Source organism: Piliocolobus tephrosceles, chromosome 10 (assembly GCF_002776525.5).
Source record: "Piliocolobus tephrosceles isolate RC106 chromosome 10, ASM277652v3, whole genome shotgun sequence".
Lineage (NCBI taxonomy): Eukaryota > Metazoa > Chordata > Mammalia > Primates > Cercopithecidae > Piliocolobus > Piliocolobus tephrosceles.
In genome coordinates this window covers 104,226,790-104,249,833 of record NC_045443.1, presented here as the reverse complement: position 1 = coordinate 104,249,833, position 23,044 = coordinate 104,226,790, and the positions used below count along the sequence as shown (strand labels likewise).

At 43.4% G+C, this 23,044-nt stretch overlaps 1 protein-coding gene and 1 long non-coding RNA gene across 3 annotated transcripts in view; one reads left to right on the top strand and one right to left on the bottom strand.

The window, feature by feature from the left end:
* LOC111528398 overlaps window positions 1-23,044 on the top strand; it is a 275,213-nt gene that overhangs the window by 126,617 nt on the left and 125,552 nt on the right. The window lies entirely within an intron of this gene.
* RFX4 (regulatory factor X4) overlaps window positions 1-23,044 on the bottom strand; it is a 179,150-nt gene that overhangs the window by 114,548 nt on the left and 41,558 nt on the right. For both annotated transcript variants that reach the window (XM_023194451.3, XM_023194372.3), the window contains exon 3: window positions 8,796-8,856. In XM_023194451.3, coding sequence (XP_023050219.1) covers window positions 8,796-8,856 — 61 coding nt within the window. The remainder of the gene's footprint in view (window positions 1-8,795; window positions 8,857-23,044) is intronic.

Genomic DNA, 23,044 nt, shown 5'->3' with positions numbered 1-23,044 from the left:
CTGTAGAGCCTGGGGCATGTTACTTGAACTCCCTCACTTCCTTCACCTGTAAAATGAGAGAAACTGTACCATCTCCCAAGCTTGCTGTGAGGACTAGACAAGAATCCATGCACAGCCTGAGGCCCTTTATTGTGGGGGACACTCAATAAAGAATAACGATCAGCGCTATTTTACAATATTGTGGAATATTCAGGTAATGTTTTGTCTCTTAAACTGAAAGGCCTTCGAGGGCAGGGACCAAGCCAAATTCCCATTGATGTTAACATGGTTCCTAGCACTGTGTCCTGAACACAGTCGGTAAACACTGCAGGAGGAAGGATGGGAAAGGAGGAAAGGCTGACAGGAAGGAAGACAGGCTTTTGCACAGGTCAAGGGACTCTGGTATTTTATTAATCTTACTACCTGGGTGGTTAAAGGAAAAGCACGGTTAATATTCATACATTTGATTTACATTTTCAAGTGCCTACTTTGCGCTAGCGATGTTCATATTTGCTTTCACTACCCGCACAAGATGAGTAACACTATGCCCCAGGACATAGAGGAAGAAATGGAGGGTCAAGGAAGTCAAGTGGCTTGTCCACAGTCACTCAGCTGGGAAAAGCTAGGCTAAAAAGTATGAACTCAGGTATGATGCCTCTAAAGTTCTCACTCTGTGCCAGAAATTGACATGCATTTGGTCAGTCAGCATATGTTTACTGAGCACCTACTATGTGCCAGCCACTGTAGAATACAGCCATGAACAAGAAGACACTACCCTTGCCCTAGCCTTTAAGAAACCGACAGTTTACCAGAAGGAAGATGGGAGCGAGGGAGATAACACCACCAGACAGCCAATGAATAGAAAACAGTGGGCTTTGGCTCATATGGGCTCTGGTTAGGACTGAGGCTGAGTCTAGAAAACTCCAAAGCAAAATAAAACAAACAAAAAACAAATCTATTTCATTACACAATGGTTAAGCCATGCTTTGCTGCTAAGTAGACAAGCCAATCGGAAACATGCGTTTGTGTGGACCCTGACATTTCTCAGGGGACCTCAGCTGACCCAGCTTCCTCGTTGTTGAGGATTTCCTTGGGGAGTCAGGAATGTCCCCCTCTTTGTGTAGAAAGAGACTACCTTGGTTTCCTCCTCTTTAAATACAGGTAACTGTCCTGCCTTCTCTGCAGGATTTTCATGAGGATTAGGTGTGCTCAGCAGTGACATCACCTGACAAGCCTGGCATCCCACAGGCGATTGCTGAACGTGTAGGTTTGGCTGATGCAGCGCGATGGACTGAATCAGAGATTTATTTCTGCCATTGTAATGTCTAAACTGGACCAGAACAGTAGCCATAGCCATCCAATTCCTACCCTGAGTTTGACCTACAACATACTGAATTAGTGTTCCGGTAAGGCCTGGGCTTAGGCAGCTTCTGGAATCTCTCAGCTCAGTTTTTGGTTATTCAAGTCCCTTCTTTTTTTTTTGATAAAACTAGGCAATGTATTAAGCACAGTGTTGGGATTTCCATTCGGTTCCCAATGCTTCTATTGGGGCCTAGGCTACAGGTTTGAGGCCCAGAAATCTGGTGGTCCTGGACAGTAGCTGAGGTGATTTTGGCACCATCCCCTACCAGCAGCTATCTCCTCAGCGGTCCCTTTCCACCTATACCCAGTGTCTACTCATCTCTACTGCACTTTGACATTATGAATAGGGCCGTGCAGAACATCTTCATATGTGCCCCCTTACACACCTGTGTGGGAGTGTTCCTCCCTGCCGGCATCAAGAAGCAGAGCTGCTGGGTACATGTGCTTCAAATGCTGATGGGATTGCAAAATTGCCCATCAAATGGCTTTACCGTTTGACACATTTACCCACAGCACAAAATACTTTTTTTTTTTTAAAGTTGTGGTTCCACAACACAGCATCTCATTCCCTGAGACATTTCTGCCCTTGGCATTGGGTTGTCCAGCTTAACTGACCTTTCTCCATCTGTAGCTGAGGTCATCTGGAGGGACACAGTCACATCTAGTGGCATTATCTATCAACACTGGTTGCGTTCAGAGCTAAAAGTGTTCAGCCTCCCTTTTTAGAACTATGTTACCTAACTCATATTATGACAGCAGACAATGTTCTGCCGCTGTTGAGTAAGAATCAAGTCACAAATGGGTGCAGAATGTCAGTTATCGGTTACATCCAATGAGTCTGGTCTAGCAGCTGTGATCTGATCTAAAACTTCAATGTATTTCTTCTTTGGAACAATGCCAAACCCAATTTCTTACCTATGACCTTCCAGAACATTCTAAAGAGAAATTCTAAATTTCTTTTGTTTCATATTAATTTGGAATATTGATAGCTTGTCAACCAGCCAAGTCCTCAATTTATTTTTTTTCAAAAGAAAGGAAAATCTGCCCCCAATCCCCCCCTGAAAGTGACAATTTGATCTTCTGTCCTCCTCTTTTTTGGAAGAGCCTCATTTCTTCGGTAAATTGCCGGAAGGGAAAATGTCCCCACCCAGAAGGTGCACAAGGAGCTCTGGGTAAGGGCGGCAAGGGTGGCGGACGAGGGCGGGCCACAGAGTGGGCATGTGTTGGCAGCAAGTAGGCCGGGACTGCGGAACAGGCTGCTTTCCATTTCGAAATTCTCTGCATGAATAGAGGTTATTGTGCGGCTGGGATTCCAGCAGCGCTCACCATCCCCAGTGAGTTGGGATTTACTAACCCTCGTGACCAAGGATGCTGGAAAGTGTTTGGCAGAAGGCATTTGACAATATTTGCCTGTTTTCTGCTGGGAGTTGCCTCCAGATCACGTGGCCTCAATTATTTTAGGCTGCTTGGCTGCTGTATTATTTGTTCTTAGAGAAGTGTTATTTGTTCTAGGGGGAGAGGGAGGGGGCTTGTGGCAAGGAAGGGGAAGAAGGAGAAGCAAATAGCTCCTAACCCAATTCCAATAACAAGCCAAATGTCGCAGGAGAGCTCGGCACTGTCAGGCGGGTGTCGGGCGCCTTAGTGGTGCGGCCAGTGTCCTTTCCCGCGCCTGCCCTGCTCTCTGTCCTCAGGGGCTGGGCACTGCCGCTGGAGAGAGGGCACAGCATGAAGGACATAAATGCCTCAGAGAATGAGACGCTTGTCTTACCGTTAGGTTCCTGTTTTGTTTTGTAAGTATTTTGCACTGCAGATGAAGATATAAAATGGTAAAGCCATTTGACGGGCAATTTTGCAATCCCATCAACACTTCAAGTGTTAATGGAGCAATTCTGCTTCTTGATACAGACATGAAGAAACACTCCCACGGTGTCCAAGGGGGCACACACGAAGATGTTCTGTGTGGCCCTAGTTGCAATGGCAAAGATGAGATTTGAACACAACTTAAAAGTTCATCAAAAGGGAAGTGGCGCCGGGTGTGGTGGCTCATACCTGTAATCCCAACACTTTGGGAGGCTGGAGCACTTGAGGTCGGGAGTTCAAGACCAGCCTGGCCAACATGGTAAAACCTCATCTCTACCAAAATACAAAAATTAACTGGACATGGCGGTGTGTGCCTGTAATCCCAGCTACTTGGAAGACTGAGGCAGAAGAATTGCTTGAACCTGGGAGGCAGAGGTTGCAGTGAGCCGAGATCACGCCATTGCACTCCAGCCTGAGTGACAGAGCAAGATTCTGTCTCAAAAAAAAAAAAAAAAGGGAAATGGCAACATTAATTCTGCCATTGTCTTATGCTGACCACTGTGCTGCAGTTAAAATGAGGTTGTTGTTTATGAACCATAGGTGTAGCTTCAGGACATTCTACTGAGGAAGAAAGCAAGTAGTGGATCAATATAGCATAACAGGTTGTGGGTCCATGTTTTTAGTGTGATACATCTGCATGCTTTTTATAAAGGAGACAATGCTAAATTAAAAACTACAGTTCAGAAACTTCTACAGATACATATGTGTGCAAATGCATATCTGTAATACATATCTACACATATGTATACACACAGGTGCACACATGCACACACATGTCTCACTGGTAATAGGGTTGCTTTTGAGGAGAAGGCAAAGAACTACAAGGAGAAATGGACTGGAGTCTTACCTATAATGTTTTTAATTTTTTAACAAGGAAATGTATTTCTTGTGTAAATAAAATAAAAGTAAAGCAAAAATATACTTTAAATGCGCCCAGGATATGAGTAAATTGTCCATCACTGGATACAGGCTGCCCCCAGGGCGGGGTGTCACTTGGGAGAGGCAGTTCCCTTCATGTTTTGCTGAGGATCACTCCTTGGAAGGATTCAGCCTCCCAGCAGGGGGGAGGCTGTCTCAATGCCCCAGGGCCGTCTGGGCACACACAACATCCACCACTGCTTCCTGGGATGGGAGCAGGCTGAGCTTGCTGAAGGACCAACGAGAAGGTGGCCCATGTGGTTGGAGCATAGCACACAAGGAGGAGAGTGACACAAGATGAGGTGGAAAGATTCAGCCTCCCAGCAGGGGGAACAATAAGGAACAACAGGATAAATTTACTTACATACTGTTTTTTTTTTTTTTATTTTTTAAGCTTACAAAAGAAGAAGAAAATTAGACAAAGGAAAGAAGAGATTGAAAAAGTATGTAAGCATCAGATTTTGCTCTCAACTCCATGGCAGCCAGAGCAAAAAGGGGGCACATTGTAAATTATGTCACTTTTCCTTGTAAAATGGAGGGTGCATCCACTCTCTTTTCAGAGATAAGGTTTTTATACTGAAACAATATTGTTAAAAAAAATGATACATGTGCAGCTTTACATAGGAGGTCACCTGTCCTCCACCACCATTTTAAGCATGACTATTCCTATCTAAGTTGAATGTCCTACTTTCTCTTCCTTACTGCTTACGTACCCTCTCCCCTGCCCGCTTCTCCCGCCTCATCTTGTGTCACTCTCCTCCTTGTGTGCTATGCTCCAACCACATGGGCCACCTTCTCGTTGGTCCTTCAGCAAGCTCAGCCTGCTCCCATCCCAGGAAGGAGTGGTGGATGTTGTGTGTGCCCAGACGGCCCTGGGGCACTGACACATTGTTCCCCCTGCTGGGAGGCTGAATCCTTCCAAGGAGTGATCCTCAGCAAAACATGAAGGGAACTGCCTCTCCCAAGTGACACCCCGCCCTGGGGGCAGCCTGTATCCAGTGATGGACAATGGGGCTGGGGATAAAGGCCTGGATCTGTTGCTTTGATTCAGGTCATCTTTAACTGGCTGTCCCCACCTCAGAACTCCCTGTAGGATTGGCTGAAGCCTCTGTGATAACCTCTTCACTGCCCAACACCCGCTCTGTCTATTCCAGCGTCCCTCACACTCCCATGGGTGTGAAGGCTGGGCACATGCCCTAATACACCACCTGTATGCACAACTCTGCTCAATCTGGAGAGGCCACCTACAATAGTGGGGCCTTTGTAGAAGCTGTTCTCTCCACCTGGAACATTCCCCTGTCCCTGGTTTTCACACTGTCATGGTGTCATCCATCTATCCACTGAAATGTCACCTTCTCAGAGAAGCTTGCCCTTACTGCTCAACCTGAAATAGCCTCTCAGACACTATCCTATTAGCCAAGTTGAAGTCTCTGCACAGCACTTCTCACTATCTAATACGTTACTTGTTTATCTGTCAATCATTAGTAATTTTTAAAAATAGAGACAGGGTCTTGCTCTGTCACCCAGGCTCGAGTACAGTGGCACAATCAGTCTGCTATAGTCTTGAAGTCCGAGGCTCAAGCCATACTCCTGTCTCAGCCTCCAGAGTAGGTAAGACTACAGGTTTATGCCACCATGCCCAGCTAAGATTTTTGTTTTTTGCAGAGACAGGGTCTCACTATGTTGCCCAGACTAGTCTTGAGCTCCTGACTTCAAGTGATCCTCCCACCTCAGCCTCTCAAAGTGCTTGGATTACAGGCATGAGCCACTGCACCCTGAGTGTCATCAGTTTAAATATATACATATATTTCGGTTGGGCATGGTGGCTTACACCTGTAATTCCAACATTTTGAGAGGCTGAGGCAGGTGGATCACATGAGGTCTGGAGTTCGATACCAGCCTAACCAACATGGAGAAACCCTGTCTCTACGAAAAATACAATATTAGCCGGGTGTGGTGGTGCATGTCTGTAATCCCAGCTACTTGGGAGGCTGAGGCAGGAGAATCACTTGAACCCAGGAGGTAGAGGTTGCGGTGAGCCGAGATCACGCCACTGCACTCCAGCCTGGGCAACAAGAGCAAAACTCTGTCTCCAAAAAAAAAAAATCTATCTATCTATGTATCTACCTATCTACCTATATCTATATCTATAGATGGAGATATAGCTATTTCCCCCATCATCGGCTCCTTTTCTTGGTCTACCTTATCCACCACTGCATTTCCAGAGCCTAGAACAAGGACCTAGCAAATACCAGGTGCTCAGTAAACATTTCTCAAATTAGTTAATGACTGAAATTCTAAAACATATAATATAAAGATAATTAGAGGAAACGGTAATGTTCTTTAAACAACTTGATGGCTTTTGATAAGAACAAGGCTAAAATGTACAAATTCCCAAATTTGGTTTGGCTTTGAAAATAGATGTATCATTAAAAAAAAGTTCACTGACCTTGTGACTTGGAGAGTAAAATTTCTTCTGGAATGATCTATGTGACCCTTTATTTAGAAGAACAGATATTTTGTGCAGAATTAGGTAGCATAGAAGGAGATGTGGCTGTGCCTATGCCAGGGAGGAGACGGGTCCTGCTCCAGGCTGTCCTTGTGGGTCTCAGAAGGAAGGTGTGAGCTGAAGGATCGACTGAGCCCCTACCCCACGCCAGACGCTGTTCAAGCACCTTCTATGGAACAACTGATTTCATCTTCATGGCTACCCTATGAGCTAGACACTATTGCTATCCCCATTTTATAGGTGAGTAAACTGAGGCACAGAGAGGTTAAGGACCTTGCCCAAGATTTCACAGCTTGTAAGTGGCAGAGCTGGAGTTAAGCCATGACAGCTTGATTTCAGAGACTGCACCATTTACAGTCTCACTGTTGCCAGGCAGATATCCTGGAATCACAGAAAAATAGACATGAACAAGGTGATTTTCTTCTAGTTCCTTTCAAATTTTTTACTCTGAAACATATGACATGTTCAGGTTATTAAAGCAAGAATGTCTGTTGGCTGGGTGTGGTGGCTTACACCTGTAATCCCACCACTTAGAGAGGCCGGGGCAGGAGGGTCACCTGAGGTCAGGAGTTCAAGACCAGCCTAGCCAACATGGTAAAACTGCATCTCTACAAAAAGCACAAAAATTAGCCAGGCATGTTGGCGGGTGCCTGTGATCCCGGCTAGTTGGGAGGCTGAGGTAAGAGGATCACTTGAACCCAGAGGGCGGAGGTCGCAGTGAGCCAAAATCACGCCACAGCACTCCAGCCTAGGCAACAGAGTGAGACTCCACCTCAAAAAAAAAAGTCTGTCAATTCCATGCATTTCTAAAAACTCTCACTCCCAAAGTCCTTTACATCGATGCCTCATTCAATGTCTTGGCACTATGGGAACTTGCGTGGCTGTAATACTTAGGGAAGGGTGAAGGGGGAGATTTGATCTGAGAAGTAAAGTAGAATTTTAAATAAAGCAAAAAGCAGGAAATGCAATGAGGAAAAGGTCTATAGGAACAAATGATGGAAATAAGCCAAAAGGCTGAAAATAGAGCTCTTGAAAACAACCTTTGCTATTCTTGAAGCAAAACAAGCTGACTGCTGAGGCTCTTGTTAGAGAAGATTGAGTTACGCTCCTGAGTGCTTTCTCCCAGTGTTGTTTTCCTCTCACCTCTGGATGGATTAGACTAGAGAATCTAATATGATTTGCTCATTAAAGCCCATCTGCTTCCTTTTCTGATCTATCCTCTTCTCTATCCTTCCTAATGTTTCTTTTCCTTTCTTCCCAAGCATGAGCTTCGCAGTTAAAGAGACCCAGCCAGGTTCCTGCCTCTGCCACTGATTGGCTGTGTGCCTATTCAGGCAAATGATTTAACTGGTTCAGCTTTATTTTCCTCATCAGTTAAACGGGCACAACAACAGCAACTCCACAGAATTGTGAGAATGAAATGAGGCATATATATAAAGTGCCTAGCATGGAGGGGTACATATCATGCACCCCTTCCTTTCTTTTCCCCATTTCTCGTTCCTTCCCCTTCATTCCTTAGTTCCTTCATATTTGCTGGGCTGCACTGCTACAGGAATAATCACCTTCAATGGCCAAGATTCTCCATGGTGTGAATCTCAGGCATAGAGAGCTCTAGTGTTCAAAGCTACAACATAATTTCCAACTAAAGCTTTTAGAGGAGAATTTATCTGTAAATACCAAACACAAGTGCAACCACTTAAACATCAGTAAATATTTCATCAAGCCCAGGAATGCCAAATATTAAAGAGAAAGCCATTCTAGATTACTCTTGTTAGTGCTATTAATGTTAAAATAATTATATATAGTTGCAATTAATTATGAATTAAGGGTTCATTGGTAAGAGTCAACAGACATCTGTTTCTATTATAAATCATAATAATGGATTCTATTAAAATCAATTAATAACACCATGGGGAATCTAGTCCTTGCCAGTGTTTGGATAACAGAAAAAACATCTACCCTAAAATAAAATATGAAAATTCCCATCTCCAGGCTAGATCTAAGGCTAGTGGAGCATTTTACATATACTGCAAATTAAATAGATTTCATGTTGGTTGTGGGATGTCAAGTTATGACAATGTTAAAATATCCAAGTGATATCCTATCCTATAGGTAAGAAGATATGAGCATCCTCTGAAGAGAGAACTTGCTAAAAATGGAAACTTACCATTGCAGAGTAGCAGGAGTGGAGTGGGGCTTGGATGCTCTATTATTTTCTTTTTCCTCATCTGTTAAAGGAAAGAAAAAGAAGCTAACTTCAGTAGGAAACAGTAGGAAAAAGTAAAAGTCCTGTTGACTCTCCCAAGTTTCAAAAGACTATGTTTCTCTGAAATGTTGATGCTTTGAAACAATATTTTGGCTTTTCCAACATGTTAGACTCATCATATTTTAATACAAAAAAAAAGCAAAATTGACTTTTATTTTAAAACTCTTATGTCAATTTTGTTTTTATTTGACACAATGTGTTAGAGTTTGAAGAGCATTTCCCTTTATCACTGACCAATGTGATCACACTCATCCAGTCAGTATTTTCCTAACTGAAGCAGGACAGACTACAATTTCAACCCTAAAAACATAGGGAACTCACTCACTGCTATGGACTGAATATTTGTGTCCCCCCAAAATTTATGTGTTGAAACCTAATCCCCAAGATGATGATGATATTTGAAGGTGGGGCCTTTAGGAAGTGATCAGTCATGAGTCTTGTGAATGAAATTAGTGTCTTTATGAAAGAGACCCCAAAGAGCTCCCCCATACCCCTTTCTCCCCTCTGAGAAGAAGAGAGAAGATAGCGAGAAGATAGCCATCTATGAACCAGGAAGTGGGCCCTCACCACACCCAAATTTGCTATTGCCTTGATCTTGGACTTCCCAGCCTCCAGAACTGGGAGAATAAATCTCTGTTAATTAATAAATCTTTGAGAATAAACAATAGATAAATAAATCTCTGTTGTTCATAACCCACCCAGTTTATGGTATTTTGTCATGAAAACCTGAACAGACTAAGCTCTTCACCATTTGTTGTTTGTAACCCCAATGAAGCAGAGCCTTAATGTAGAGTAGGGAAAGTATAAGTGTTCAGAAGAAGAATCAGGTTAGCAATGCAATGGAGCAGGGTTTAGCACATATTTTCTGTAAAGGATCTGATAGTAAATATTTTAGGGTTTGTGGACCAATAGTAAAAATCAAGAATATTATATAGAATATATATGACAGGAGAGAAAACAAGTTTCCATGAAATATTTATTGATAAAATTCAATGTAAGGCCAGGCACAGTGGCTCACACCTGTAATCCCAGCACTTTGGGAGGCCAAGGTGAGTGGATCACTTGAGGTCAGGAGTTCAAGACCAGTCTGGCCAACATGGTGAAAGTGTCTCTACTAAAAATACAAAAATTAACCAGGTGTGGTGGCGCACACCTGTAATCTCAGTTACTCAGGAGGCTGAGGCAGGAAAATCACTTGAACCTGGGAGACAGAGGTTGCAGAGAGCCAAGATCGTGCCACTGCACTCCAGTCTGGGCAACAGAGCAAGAATCAGGAAAAAAAAAAAAAAAAAAAAAATCCAGTGTAATAGTAATAATTGAATATAATTTTTGTAATACATGTCTATTGATGAGAAGAATTAAATTAATTTTGGGGATGTGGGTAACATTCTCCTAATTGGGATTAAAATTAATGCTGCCTATTATTAAATAGATTGCAAAAGTTGATCTGTAAAGACCATTTTTAGCTTGTAGCCCCATCAGGCCAGATTTGGCTCACATGACCCTGATTTGCTGAGTCCTGCAGTACCACAGACTGAACAACAGATTAATTTTTAGCATATCTAAAAAAAAATTGTCACAATTTCATCATGGATTTACTGAGAAATACATATACTCAGTCTCTTATCCAGTTCCTAACAAAGATTATTGATAGGAACAGTCAACATAAAATTCTTTGATTCACAAAATTTGGTCCAAGATAATTAGGACAAATAAGAGTCTCAAGAAGAAAACCAATAATGTCAAAGCCTATAAATATTATCAATAAAATTTAACATAGACATTAAAAAGATAAATGAAATCAATCTGTGGCATAAAACTTATATGGAAAAGAATTGGTATCTATGAAAACAGTTTAAGTAAAACAAAAATGAAAATGGAAAAAAATGAAAATGTCATATGATGTATAGAAAAATTTTTCTAAAATTAAATTAGCTCATCAAAGCTGAATCCAGAAAATACCTTCTTGATGAAAATTTATCAACATTGGTGTAATTCTGATTTAATGTCTGCTTACAAGCACCGTGGCAGATACTGTTGTTGCTTAATCAAAACCTACATGTACCCACCTTCTTCCTTATATATAGAAGCTCAGTTTAGAGAGGATTGTGTGTTCAAGGAGAGTGACCCTCTTTCAAATCCTGGAAAGGTGAATGTTGATTCATTTACGACAATCATGATAATTAATTTTATGTCATCTAGCCACTGATTGGATTAGGTGGAGCATGTAACATGATGTAGGCTGATCACATTTCAGAAGACGCTCTCTCTCAGGGCTTCTGGGAAAAGTATTTTTCCCTAATAAAATTGAAGGAGAGAGATTCTCGCCTGTTCTACTTTTGAATGTGGCTTTGAGATGACACAATAACTAGATGAAAGCAGCAAACTTGGGATGGGGAAAAACGCAATCTGAGGACAAAGTCAACACCTAGGAAGGCAGAGAAAAAAAGGGAAAGCTTGGGGGCTCTGATTGTCACGTGGTGCCTCTGATGACCCAATCCAAACAATGGCTGCCTCCTGTTCTATGAGCTAGCACAGTTTCTTCGGTTGATAAAACTTCCTTTCATTGGGTATTCTCTTCCCTGCCACCAAAACTATTCTAACTGATGGTTAGAACCCAAACCACACTAATGCTAAATGTTCTCAGGAACGGAATGTAAAATACATCATAGACTCAACACCTGTTCATGATGCTTTGTCAACCTGGAGTTCTTCTAAATAGATGTTTCTCATCCTTTCCAGCCTGGAATAAATGCCACCGACTCTTTGAAGCCTTCCTTGATACTCTCTTAGTCAGGAATCAATCATTGATCCTAACTCTGTGCTTCTATAACACAGTATTCACCTCTTAGCTGTCCTGTGTAGCCACCTGGATCATTATTTCTTTCTTTTTTTTTTTTTTTTTTGTCACCCAGGCTGGAGTGCAATGGCACAATCTCAGCTCACTGCAACCTCCACCTCCCAGGTTCAGGTGATTCTTCTGCCTCAGCCCTCCAAGTAGCTGGGATTACAGGTGCCCACAACCACGCCCGGCTAATTTTTGTATTTTTTAGTAGAGTCGGGGTTTCACCATGTTGGTCAGGCTGATGCCAAACTCCTGCCCTCAGGCGACTGGATTATTATTTCTGTACACATCCATCCCTTCTGCTCAAGCATAAACTCAGTGAGAAGGCAGGGGTGGTATCTCAGTCATCTGCATTACCTCCTTCAGGACCTAGCACAGCACCTTCCACTTAGTATTTAAATAGTTAAGTGTGCCTTCTCCAGTCTTAAAGAACAGCACAATATAGAGCGTGAACATGTGGGTCTCACAAGAATGTGGGTAAGTGAACACCTAAGTACACAGAACAATACTCAACCTCAGTTGTTCACAAAGAAATAAAAAGGAAACAATGAGTCACTCTTTATATTTCTGAGGGAAAAGCAAATTTAAATAATGACAATTTTTGATGCTGATGTATACATGGTGAAATTGACACTCTCAGAGTTCTTTATACCTGAAGGTAGTGTTAATGTTTTTAGTATGCAATTTGGCAGTAATGTTGAGAACCATCTAAAATGTTCAGCTGCTTGTCCTCACAACCCAATGTCTAGAAATTACAATACTAAGCAAATAATCGAAGAGAAAGAAAGCGCTATATAAAAAACATGGGACCGGGCGCAGTGGCTCACGCCTGTAATCCCAGCACTTTGGAAGGTGGAGGCGGGCAGATCACTTGAGGCCAGGAGTTTGAGACCAGCCTGCCCAACACGATGAAACCTTCTCTCTACTAAAAATACAAAAATTAGCCAGGCATCATGGCGCACACCTGTAATCCCAGCTACTCAGGTGGCTAAGGCACTAAAGTCTCTTGAGTCCGGGAGGCGGAGGTTGCAGAGAGATCACACCACTACACTCCAGCCTGTGTGACAGGAGTGAAACCCTGTCTCAAAAACAAACAACAACAACAACAAATTGTCAATTGTGTTTTTTTAAACAAGAAAAACCATATAAACAACCTAAATCTACCCCTACCTAGCTTGCACTGGCACGTTGCTAGTATTTTTGTTCCCCCTAAAACTGGCAGGGTTTTAAATTTTTGTTTCTTTAAATTTCAGCATTTTGGTCAGCGTGGACAGGTTGTCAAAAGACTTAGATTCGAATAATCCTAACACTTACCGGCCAGAACTGAGCAAATCACTCAACTTACTCGAGCTTCATTTTTCCTCGTTTGTAAAAAGGTCATCTTCTATGGCGATTATAAGAATCCTATTAATTTGTTCAACAAATATTTATTGAATACCTTATTTGTGCCAACTAGTCACCATGGAGAAAGCAATTAAACTCTTGCCCTTGAGTTTGGTTGGGGAAAGAGAAAGGCAGAGGAGACAGAGGACAAGTTCAGCAAGAAGTGGTAAGTGCTGTGATTCAGGTAGGCACAGAGGAGTCGGCCAACCCAGACGACATGAAAAAGCAGAGCTTGTCAGAGAAGGTTTCCTGGAGGAAGTAATAGGTGAGCCGAGTCCTGGAGTGAGTCAGAGATGGGAGCCAGACCGGGCTAAGGTGGGATGGAAGTCAGGAGGAGGGTGGGGAAGGTGAGAGCAGATAAAGACAAGGGGACCTGACAGATTATGTCACTTTCCCAGAAGCAAGGTGGCTGCAGCATGGGTCTTTGCTGGATGTGGCAGAGTGGATCCAGGTGAGCATGGAATGTGATGTTTAACAATCTAATTATCCCGTTTAAGTCTTAAGACAGTCGTCTCCAAACGGAGGATAATAATAATCCCTACCTCAAAACGTTGTTGGGAGGATGAAGTGAAATGGGCTTAACAGAGGGTAAGCATTCAAAAGCACCCTCTGCAGCCGTCTGTGGGGAAAGGTTGCCCTTGGCTATGCCTGGCCGGCCAGGAGGCGTTTGGAGCAATTCTGTCTGCTGGGATCTGCTGCTTTGGAAGATTTACAGGGGCAAAGACAACTGCATCGCCAAGGACCTCACAAGGCAAACACACACCAGGGGACGTCCCAGCTCCATATAGGAGACAGCACTTGAGCTGAGCCCTGAAGGGATGGTTGAGGTTTTTAAAAGATAACATTGTTTTATATTCACAAAAGTAATGCATGCTCATCTTTTTAAAATGAAGAAAGTATAGAGAAAATATCTCAGAATCCAAGCCCCTCTCAACAGAGGGAACAACTGTTAACCTTTTTATCCTATTTGCCTCGTCTTTTTTCAGGGTTCTTTCACACACAAACACATACATAGCTACACTTAAAACATGTGAGGGTCATACAGTCCATCCTAGTTTGTAACCTGCCCTGTTCATTTTGAAGAGCTGGTCCTGCCAAGGCTGGAGAGCTGCAGTCTGCTTTTTAAAAAAAGCTCCTGCCAAGATGCTGTCCTGGCGCCTGGTCTTCTTGCCACTCTGTTCTGCTCCCACTTTGCAGTAATGATTCCTAACACGGTGCAGGGATCTCAGTCCAGTTCCTAGTAGTGAGCATCTCTGCTCTCCTCTCTGCATCTACCTCCTGATATAAACTCTGGGGCCAAATTTCCAGGCTCAAATCCCAGCTCCACTACTTATTAACCATGTGACCTTGAACACCATTTTGGTTCCTCAGTTTCATTATCTGTAAAATAGGGATAATAATAGGACCAAGCACATACTGCTATCGTGAGTATTAACTGAACCACTTCTGGTTCAAAGGACTTGCTATCTAAGTGTTCCCTGTTCCTATAATTGTTATTGCTTCTCCAGAGGGACCATGCGCCTGGCTCCACACCCTGTCCGTGAGGGTTGGCAAGCTCTGCAGCTGGGAGAGTTATTCACTCTGTGCTCCCTCAGCACCCTGACTGCTCCCCAGCAAAGTCCCCATGGCAGAGTGTGGTCGCTGCCCATGGATCGTTTCAATCCATTCAGGCTGCGGTAACAAAATACCATAGACTGGGTGTTTTAAACACAGAAATTGATTTCTCATAGTTTTGGAGGCTTGGAAGTCCAAGATGAAGGCACCAGTGATTTGGTGTCTGGTGAGGGTCTGCTTCCTGGTTCAAAGACAGCTGTCTTCGCGCTGTGTTCACACACGGCAGAAGGGGTGAGGGAGCTCTCTGGGGCCTCTTTTATAAGGAGACACTAATCCCATTCACAAGGGCTGAGCCCTCATGACCTAACACTTCCCCAAAGCCTCATCTCCAAATACCATCACATTGGGGGTTAGAGCTTCAACATTTGAATTTGGGGGAAATACAGACATTCAGTCTGCAGCACTGAGCACTGTGTCTGCCTTGTTAGCTTGTAAGCTCTGCAGGGCCCCGACCTTGCTCACCATTGGGTCTCCAGCACCCACATGTGGTAGGGGCTCAGGAAGCATTTGTGGAATGAGTGAATGAATAAAATGACACCACAATTAAAAGTGGAGTGATTCAGTAACATACAAACAACATATGATTTCATATATTAAATGTTCATATAAAAAACATATGATTTCAGTAACATACCAAAACTGCAGTACTACCAGGGAATGTTTATTCAGGACTTATATTGTGCCAGGCACTGTGGAAAGCTCTTCATGGTATGGCATTTAGCTTTCACAGCTGCCCTAGAAAGTGAACAGTTTAACGCATGTGAAACATCAAATGCAGGGCCTGAGTGTACTTAGTGCTTAATCAATGTTAGGCCTACTTGTTAGTATTATCCCCATTTACAGAAGAAGAAACTAAGGCTCAGAGAAGTGAAGGAATTTGTCTGAGGCCACACAGTTGAGTGGCAGAGCAAAGACAAGGACCCAGGCTAGTTGACATCAAAACCTCCCCAGACCCAAACATTTATGAGCCTCATTCTGTCTTCAAACTCGTAGTACTGGACTGAAGATTTTAGAGAAGTTATTATCTGCCTCATCATTTCTTTTCTGCCTCCATGTCAAATGAATTCACATTTGGGAATCTATTCTAGAATATTTCTTGCCTGGAGCCAGTGTGGCAGAGTTTAACATTGAGGAAGCACATTTCTAAATTAATTACTTCTTTTCAAATCCCAGGAAAGGTTCAAGTTTATGTGAGTCTCAAATTTCACTTCAAAGTTCTAATTCTATTTCCTTTCATTATACTGACCTGGCTGCACCTGGTCAGACCTCACCTGTTGGGAACATGGGGCTGCCAAACGTTTCATTTCCCCTCATTCACCTCCTTTCCAGCCCCTGCAAAGGGCACCAGCTGATGAGCAGGGTGCCTGGCACCCAGGCCTTTGGCAGTGGGCATCAGCCTCTGGCAGCAAACCCTGCTCCCCGTGGGAACGGGGCTAAATCCCAAACAAAACTGTGATGTTGGCAGCATTTGCTGTGAGGGGCCCACACCTGCTTCCTCTCGCCTCCTCTGGGTGAATTCCTTCATAATCTTGGAGTGGGAAAGAGGCTAACTTTGATACAAAATCAAAAAGCCAGAAAAGAAAAGATAGATAAATTTTATTACATGAAAAATCCAAAATTTCTATGTGAGAGAGAGAAAAAAAAAGAAACAACACAACATGAGTACAAAGATAATGACTCACTCGGGAAAACTGCAATCATTCCACAGACAATGGTCTCATCTACCCACCATAGAAAAGAGCTCCTGTAAAAGTAGCAGGAAAAAGACCAAGAACCAAAAGCAAAAATAGGCGATGCACATGACACACAGTTAATGGAAAAAATACAAATGCTCTTAAAAGGTGGAAAGATGGTCGGTTTTAACCAATGAACATAGAAATTACACCAAGATGGCATATCTTACTTATCAGATCGGCAAAAATCCAAATCACAACCACGCAATTCTGCTGTGAAGCTAACGGGAAACAGGTACCCTCCGACCTTGCAGGGGGAGAGCGAACCGTGCCTCCTGGCCAGACACAGCGGCTCACACCTATGATCCCAGCACTTTGGGAGGCTGAAGCAGGAGGGTCATAGTGAGACTCCGTCTCTACAAAAAATTTTGAAAATTAGCTGGAAATGGCTCATGCCTGTAATTTCAGCACTTTGGGAGGCCAAGGTGGGCAAATTGCTTGAGCTCAGGAGTTCCATCAGCCTTGGCAACATGGTAAAACCCCATCTCTATAAAAAATTAGCCAGGCATGGTGGTGCGCACCTGTACTCCCAGCTACTCAGAAGGCTGAGGTGGGAGCCATCACCTGAGCCTGGGAGGCTGAGGCTGCAGTGAGCCGGGATTGCACCACTGCATTGCAGCCTGGGTGACAGAGCAAGACCCTATCTCAAAAACAAAAACTAAACAAAACAACAAAACAAACAAACAAAACCCAGGGCTTCTCTGTATGGAAGGTCATTTGGCAGAATCTACTGAAATCCCACATACCCCTTATCCAGCAGCCCCATGTCTGTGAACTGATCCTACAGCTATACCTGGACACATCTGAAACGATGCATACACAAGGTTATTTGTTGCAGCTTGCCTGTAGCAGCAAAAGTTTGGAAACAGCTCAGATGTTCATCTGGGTAACTCAATTAGAATGCATCCTCACAATGGGATACTATGCAAGTATTTTTTTTTTTTTTTTGAAGATGAAAACCAAAAAAGAATGAGGACACTTTCTATGTTCTTACTGATACGGAACACTCTGATTTTTATTATTAAGTGAAAAAAGCAAGTCCCAATACAGTGCATATAGTATGCCACTTTTTTGTGTTAAAAAAGTAACAAATGGCTGGGCACGGTGGCTCATGCCTGTAATCCCAGTACTTTGGGAGGCCAAGTCAGGTAGATCACTTGAGGTAAGGAGTTTGAGAACAGCCTAACCAACATGGCAAGACCTTGCCTCTACAAAAACACAAAAATTAGCTGGGCATGGTGGTGCATACCTGCAATCCTAGCTACTCAGAAGGATAAGACAGGAGAATCACTTGAACCTGGGAGATGGAGGCAGCAGTGAGCTAAGATGGCACCACTGCATTCCAGCCTGGGTGACAGAGCAAGACTCTGTCTCAAAAAAAAAAAGGAACACATATCTGAATTTTTCATTTGCATAAGGAAATACTCAAAGAATACATGAGAAACAAAAGTGTTTGTTACTAGGAAGCTGGAGTAGCGGGTTGCAGGGGGAAGATGGGGGTGAGACCAAGACTTCTTTAAAGCATTTTGATTGTTGGACCACATGGCTGTATAATCTATTCAAAACTATTCTAACTTTTAAGTATGAACAAATTAAAAAGATCCTATAGGGGAGGGGCATCCAAAGGAAGAATCTACTCAAATGGATAAGTGGTCGTAGAGTGCCAAAAACTGAAAGCAAATTATAAACACCCATAATCTAGTGAGGCTTTATGGTTTGTTTTGTTTTCCTAATATCCATATGCTTACTGAGCAACTACCATGTACCGGGCCCTACTGTGTTAAGTATCGGTGAGATACAGTCAGACACAGTGCCTTCCCCTCAAGATGTTTTGGCCCCATGGAGAGACTAAATGGAGGGTGGAGGGGCCCTGGCCTGGCAGTGTGCTCGAAGCCCAGAGGAAGCAGTCCGTCCTTCTTCCCCAGAGGAGTGGGGAAGGTCAGCTGGAGAAGAAAGAACATATAGGCTGACACTGAGGGCAGAATGGGCAGCCCTTGATGACACTGTGGGCACAGAGGTGAGGAACGGGAGGAGCCAAGGAGGTCATCTTAAATCACAGCCTAAACACTGGGGCCACGCCAGCCAGCTAGCAATCTCAAACCTGGGTTCCCAGCCAGCACTAAAACTGCAGCAGACACCCCATGGGGGCAATCTAATTCTTTGCAAGTGACCCAAGAGGTTTCTCCTGTTGAACCCTGTCCTGGACTCTCAGTCTTGCCCTAGCTCTAGGAGCTGCCTGAATGCTTTTCTGCTATTGGCAGGGCATTTGGCCCACATCTCAATGGAAATACAAAACAGCTCCTGATCACCCTGAACTTCCTTCTCCTGGAGACATTCCATCTCACCACAGTCTTCTCCTCTCCACAACAGATAAGGTGGAGCAGTTCCTTCTGTCTTTTTTAGTAAAGAATTTCAAATACGGCTTAATGACATTTCTTCTTCTCTGGAAATCTTTTTATGAAGTTATAAGAAACCACATTGGATAATCAACTAAGACATGCTGAGGGAGGTGAGTGGAGTGAGAGAGAGATGTAACTTTCACTTACGTAGCCTTGAAATGTGATGTGGTTTTTTTTCGTTTGTTTGTTTTGTTTCGTTTCGTTTTGTTTTCTGAGACAGAGTTCCGCTCTTGTTGCCTAGGCTGGAGTGCAATGGCGTGGTCTCGGCTCACTGCAACCTCTCCACCTCCTGGGTTCACATGATCCTCCTGCCTCAGCCTCCCAAGTAGCTGGGATTACAGGCACCAGCCACCACGCCTGGCTAATTTTTGTATTTTTAGTAGAGACAGGCTTTCACCATGTTGGCCAGACTGGTTGTGAACTCCTGATCTCAAGTGATCTGCCTGCCTCGGCCTACCAAAATTCTGGGATTACAGGCATGAGCCATGACATCCGGCCTGCAATTATATTTTAATACAATAGTGATGAGTCACCTTAAGTTGTGACCCCAGATTTTCTATGCCATCATGCCACTGAATTAGAGCTTTTCCCTATCCTATGCTATAGGTACCCTCAGTCCCCACTGAACAGTCAGTAACAGGAGAGGGTAAAGGAAGAAGTGTACACTCAGAGTGAGGCACATGGTAAGACAGGAGAATGCCAGTGGCTAGGAGCTGTGAAAGGGCAGAGGGAATGGGACACAGCGTGGACTGTCTCGGGAGAGGAAGAACCTCATTCCATACATTCACAACAAACATACACACATGCATGTGTGTGTCTGATATCTCGTGGAGGGAAGTGGAAGGTTCTGGACTCCTGCCTAGGATATGGGATGGAATTTAGAGTCATTTCATTTAGCCATTAAGAAAATGGTGACCTGAAGGCTAGAGGACTTGGGCACCTCTTGGTTACATTTCACTTACTCTGTCTCTGAAAGAGGGAAACAGGAATCCCAAAAATCCCACTGGGTTCCTGTTCTTTGGACCCATCCTATCCTCCCAGTTTCTCTAATTTCTTCCAACCCTCTAACACCAGCCTAGTTTAAGGCCTCAAACTTGGAGTAGGTAGCAGCCCTGATGTTTCTTCCTGGCTTGAATCCACCCGCATAGAACCTCCACACCAACCTTCTGAAAATACCACTTTGATTTGTCACTCCTCAGCCAGCTCCTTCGGTGGCACCTCAGACCTCAAATTCTAGACTCCTTGTTTGGAATCCAGGTCCCTCAGTGATGTGGCCCAAACTCATTCCTAGTCCTGTTTGCCGTGATTCTTCAACCTCTCTGCTCAAGCCAACCTGGAAAACTCTCCAAGCTCAAGACCAGTCTCGTAGCTTTCTGCCTCCCCCATTTTCCCATCACTGCAGGAACCACATGGATCCTTTGAGGGCCAAGACAAATGTCACCTCCTCTAAAATGCCTTCCCCAGAGTCACCTTCCAATCTTGTGACTTCTCCCAAACTTCAGCATGCATAATTAGTAAATCACCTGCAAGTATTGTTAAAATACAGAGCATGTGTCAGTGAGTCTGGGATGGGCCTAAAATATTGCATTCCTAACAAGCTTCCAGGAAGGTCTATGCTCTAGGTCAGTACCACACTTGGTTTGGCAAGGTCTTAAGTACACCTCATATCCTTTGAATGAAGTCGATCACATATGGCTTTGCATTGTGAATATTCAAGTATGTGCCTTAACTTCTTTTCTCGATTGAAAATTCATTGAGAGCAGGGATTCATGGAAAAGACAGTTAATGTAGTCAAAAGAGAGCCAGCAATAAAATCAGATAGCTCTAAATTCAAGTCTTAACTCTACCACTTACTTGCTATGACATTGAATAAGTCACATAATCTCTGAATCTCAGTTTCTTCATCTGTAAAATGGGGAGAAAAAATACTTTCCCTCCAGAGGATTAAAAGAAATTATGGTTGTGATGATGCCCAGCATACTGCCTGGTGCTGAATATATTTTAATATTGGCTCCCTCCTCTTTCTTTCCTTACATAATTTTGGGATTTCCATAGAGTCTAGCATGTAGTAGGTGCTCAGGGAATCTTCTGGGCCCAACTTTTGCAGAAACTTCTGTTCTACCCATACAACTCTGTCCAATCCACACTGCTGAGCCTTCCCCTCTGGATATGATGTCCCAACAGTCACGGACTTTTTAATATTTTACAGTCACAATCCTCCTGTTTGTTGGTGAGTATGCCATCAGAAGCATACATATCTACTGACATCTGCTAGGGGAAAAATGCAATTGTTTAGGTTGGAAGTGAGAACTTATGAGACCTGAATTATGGCAAATAACCCATCCACTCTTGCTCGGTTTCTTCACCCATCAGGCATTTAGGACTTGACCCCACTGGTCCAGGGTTTTCTTTCCAACTGCATTCCATCAAAAAATGTCAGTTCCATATCACATTTCCTCATACTCACTGAGTCTCTAGCGAATCAACTAAATTAATCTTTTCTGGGTTGCTAAGCAGACATAACAGAGCATTTGACAGATATCAGAAGGCCTCAGTAACAGTCCTGATTCTGACACTAACTAGGAGTGTGATCTCTGGCAAATCACATCCCTTCTCTGAGCCTTAGTTTCCTTAACTGTAAAACAGGAGAGTTGGGCCAAGATGATCCATAAAATCTCATACTCTTTTATTCTAGGCTAACAAACTGAATAGTCTCCCATTCCAAGCAACACATTTTCATTTTGACCAGGTCCTTGGTGCTGATACTGAAAGGCTCATGCCAGCAAAAGAAGTCCTCTCAGTAGGCAGAATGTTGACCTATCTCAAATCACACGCCGAGAAGGCATTTTTTCCATTGGCCTGGTCCAGGGATACATTCTGTGGCAGGCCACCCAATAGCCAATTGTTCATTTTTTCCTGCTTGCTAATCAAACCCCAGTTTTATCCAAGGCAATATTATGATAGCCCAAGAGGTAAACCATGATTTTTCTAAGCCAAGAGTTGGTAAACTTTTTCTGCAAAGAGTCAGATAGTAAATATTTTAGGCCCTGTGGGCCACACACAGTCTATTCCTTTTCTTCTTCTTCCCCCCAACCTCCATACACACTCTTTAAAAATGAAAAAAAAAGTCTGGGCGTGGTGGACTTTGGGAGGCCGAGGCAGGCGGATCACGATATCAAGAGATCGAGACCATCCTGGCCAACATGGTGAAACCCCATCTCTACTAAAAAAAAAATACAAAAATTAACTGGGCATGGTGGTGAGCTCCTATAGTCCCAGCTACTCAGAAGGCTGAGGCAGGAGAATCGCTTGAACCCGGGAGGCAGAGGTTGCAGTGAGCCAAGATCGCGACACTGCACTCCAGCCTGGTGACAGAGTGAGACTCCATCTCAAAAAATAAAGTAAAATAAAATAAAAATGAAAAAAATTATTAGATCATGGGATGTATAAAAACAGCCCACAGGCTAGATTTGATCTGTGGTCAGTCCAGTTATCATAATCTTATTCTTTGGACAAATTCTCTTTCATCCTCCCTTTCAGCTATAAATGATAGAGTTCTGGACAAAAACAACATAAAATAAGTCTATTGGGGGCTTCTGGGAAAGATTTTGTTGTTTTCTGATAAAAGAGAGACACACAAGAAGAAAAGTAACTGGCGCCTTCCCTTGTTCCATTTTCCTGTCTTAAATGTGAACCTAATGCCTGGACCTACAGCAGCTACCTTGTGATTATGAGGTACTAACACGGGGACAAAATACCAACAATGTAGGGGACTCAGCAGAAAGACATAAAGAGCCTGGGTCCTGGAGGATGTTGAACTGTTGAATAAACCCTGGAACCTCATCCTTCCCATCTTTGGTTAAATAAAATAATAAATATCTACATCATTTAAACCATCAGGTTTCTGCTTCTTAAAATCCAAAGCATTCTTTTGGATTTTTGTTTTTTTGAGATGGGGTCTCACTCTGTCACACAGGCTGGTGTGCAGTGGCATGATCTTGGTTCACTGCAACCTCCACCTCCCCAGCTTAAGCAATCCTTCCAACTCAGCCTCCTGAGTAGCTGGGACCACAGGTCAAAGCATTCTTAACATGCTAAAGCAGAGTGGTTTTTTCCTTGTAAGTAATTTTTTTTTTTTTTTTTTTAAACGGAGTCTCGCTCTGTCACCCAGGCTGG